This window comes from Dunckerocampus dactyliophorus, chromosome 15 (genome assembly GCF_027744805.1).
Source record: "Dunckerocampus dactyliophorus isolate RoL2022-P2 chromosome 15, RoL_Ddac_1.1, whole genome shotgun sequence".
Lineage (NCBI taxonomy): Eukaryota > Metazoa > Chordata > Actinopteri > Syngnathiformes > Syngnathidae > Dunckerocampus > Dunckerocampus dactyliophorus.
Window position 1 is genome coordinate 26110547 of NC_072833.1, and position 2509 is coordinate 26113055.

A 2509-nucleotide genomic window follows, 5' to 3' on the forward strand; every position below is an offset into this window, starting at 1 on the left:
ATGCGCCACACTGTACATATTCGTCCGACCACTTTTTCTTTTTGCTCGACATAGTATGGATTAAAATATTAAGAACGAAATCACACGACCTGCTAGCACATCAGTCACAAACTGACTACTTGATGGTGCGTTTCAATTTTACTCAGAACTGGGAAGTTGGAGTGAGAGTGAGGTGATCACCGAATTAAAAGCCTTACAGTTGCCAAGTCAGAAAAACTTTACACGACAGCAATATTTTTGATAAATTATTTATTGATTATTTACCGTTGACACACGAGGCAGCCATCATTGATTGTTAACTCAGAGGTGGTGTGGATGCTCTAACTTGCAATTCGGAAATTCCGGCTTCCAAGTACAAATGGAACGCACCAGGAGCGCGCTCAATTCTTCGCAGCACTGATTGGCCAAGGCAAGCAATGTAACGTGATTATCTGCAGCCAGTGATGGCTAAGCGGGGCGTGCCATCACGAATTGACACGATGAGTCCGGTGTGTCTTAACCTCCGTGATGGAGGCTCCGCCGAACCCCATTTGCATGGTATTATCAAATGCAATGACAATGCAATGACAAAACGCAAGTGAAAAAGACAAATACAAAACAGGAAAACAACGGCAAATTGGAAAAAACAAAGACAATACAGAAAAAACAAAAACAATATAGTAAAAAATATGACTACATTTGCATATTTTTTAAATTATTGATTCTCTTTGTATTTCCACATTTGTATATTTTTGTTGTGGGAAAGGGGTAGTGGTTCTTTAAGAGTTGGGACACCATGGAAAGATTCCGGTCAGAGAATCATTTAATCATCTTTATTTTGTAGGTGGATAGGCTCTTTAGAAATGTGTGTTAGTCCATTGAAATTGGGTTTGTCCAAAGGAGTGGATTTGTCCAAGTAGACATTGTATTATGATTCTCTTTGTATTTCCGCACGTATTCCCTTTTAATTTTGGCACCCCTGTGATTCCATATTAGTAAAGCGTCAACTGCAGTAAATTGAGCATTTTACATTTGAGGTCGCTTTCAATAAGTCACATAAGGTGAGTGCATACCTCTCCTCACCGCTAGGGGTCGACACATCGCATAGCAGCACGAAGCGGAAACTCTCCAGCCGCAGAAGAAGCGTCAAAGCGGATGGGTGGTTATCATGTGTGCAGACGGTCAGCTGACAGGTCCGGCTTGCTCCTGATGTTTGCTGGGTTTATTTGTCGCAGCTCGCTATCGTTTAATGAATGCGGCGCTATGCTTGGCCAAGGAGAGCCATGGTAGTTGTCAACTCGGTGCTCAAGCTGCTTCAGAGACAGACGTACACCTGTCTGTCCCACCGATATGGACTCTACCTCTGCTTCGGAGGCATCGTCCTCATGATTGTGTCTGCTTTCCAGTTTGGAGAGGTGAGGGAGCTGTCATTTTGGTCAAACCCGTTGAGGTTGCATGCAAGAAGAATGAGCTGCTTCCTCGTCGTCTGTCGCCAACAGCTAGTTACCTCGCCCTGCCAAACTCCAATCATAAAAAGGGCGTTTAAGCACCAACCCGGACGAAACAACTCCTTAGCACCCTTTATAGATACTTTGTTAGACTTTTGCCTCTAGCAAGTTCTTCTTGACAATTCCGCATGGTAACAATTCATTTAAGTGCTCAAATGACCCCTGGAAACTGCATTTGCAGTTCATCCATCTTTTTCAATACCGCTTGTCTTCATTAGGGTCACGAGGTAGCTGGAGCCTATCTCAGCTGGACTGGTGACCAGTTAGTCACAGGATACATATTGTATATACAACCATTCACCCGCCTATTCACAACCTACGGCCAATTTCGCTCTCCATACAGGTTGTTGTAGAGTGGAGCCGAGACCAGTATCATGTGCTCTTTGACTCTTACCGGGACAACTTGGGTGGTAAATCATTTCAAAGCAGGTGAGGTGAAATGCATGCCAAGTGTACACTGGATTTGCATTTGAATTAACTTTCTGGGCGTTCTCTTGTAGGCTCTGTCTGCCCATGCCCATTGATGTGGTCTACACGTGGGTGAATGGCACCGACACGGCTCTGCTGAGGGAACTGAAGGCCGTGAGAGAGCAACTGGTGGAGGAACAACAAGCCCTGAGGTAGCCCGGGCACACAAGAAAGACAGATGATCACCGTTTTCGCAGCATTCTCGTAATATGCATTTTTTTCTCCCCACATAGGGAGCGTCTGGGGAAAAATGCAAGCGAGACGACAGAAGAGCCAAAAGACAGGTGATTGGGAACGACCGATTGTGCTTGTAGTTTTGTAAATACGCTCCATGCCGGGATGTTTTGGTGCGGATTTCCAGGATGAAGCTGGAATGCTTGCTGTCCCACTGCATCGTGGCACCCATGCTGGCCCTGGATCCCGCCCTGCCAGCCAACGTCACTGTCAAGGAGCTGCCGTCGCTGTCGCCCTCGCTCTCTGCCGTCAACGAGCTGCTGCAGCTCAACAAGCCCGTCTACCCGTCCACCGCCGCCTCCGTGCAAAACATCAAATAA

At 46.2% G+C, this 2509-nt stretch overlaps 1 protein-coding gene across 1 annotated transcript; it reads left to right on the forward strand.

Moving 5' to 3' along the window:
• Nucleotides 1–1207: 1207 nt before the first annotated feature.
• Nucleotides 1208–2509, forward strand: LOC129195066 (N-acetylglucosamine-1-phosphotransferase subunits alpha/beta-like). Its single transcript, XM_054800781.1, has 5 exons — nt 1208–1394; nt 1831–1916; nt 1988–2107; nt 2189–2239; nt 2317–2509. Exons 1-5 carry the CDS (start codon nt 1233–1235, stop codon nt 2507–2509), a joined length of 612 nt encoding a protein of 203 aa, XP_054656756.1. The 5' UTR covers nt 1208–1232.

Excerpts from the sequence above, each read along its gene's own strand:
- LOC129195066 (XM_054800781.1), top strand. The coding sequence starts at position 1,233 with ATGCGGCGCTATGCTTGGCCAAGGAGAGCCATGGTAGTTGTCAACTCG. Across the intron at positions 1,395-1,830 it reads CTGCTTTCCAGTTTGGAGAG|GTTGTTGTAGAGTGGAGCCG; the intron begins GTGAGGGAGCTG and ends CTCTCCATACAG. Across the intron at positions 2,240-2,316 it reads ACAGAAGAGCCAAAAGACAG|GATGAAGCTGGAATGCTTGC; the intron begins GTGATTGGGAAC and ends GCGGATTTCCAG.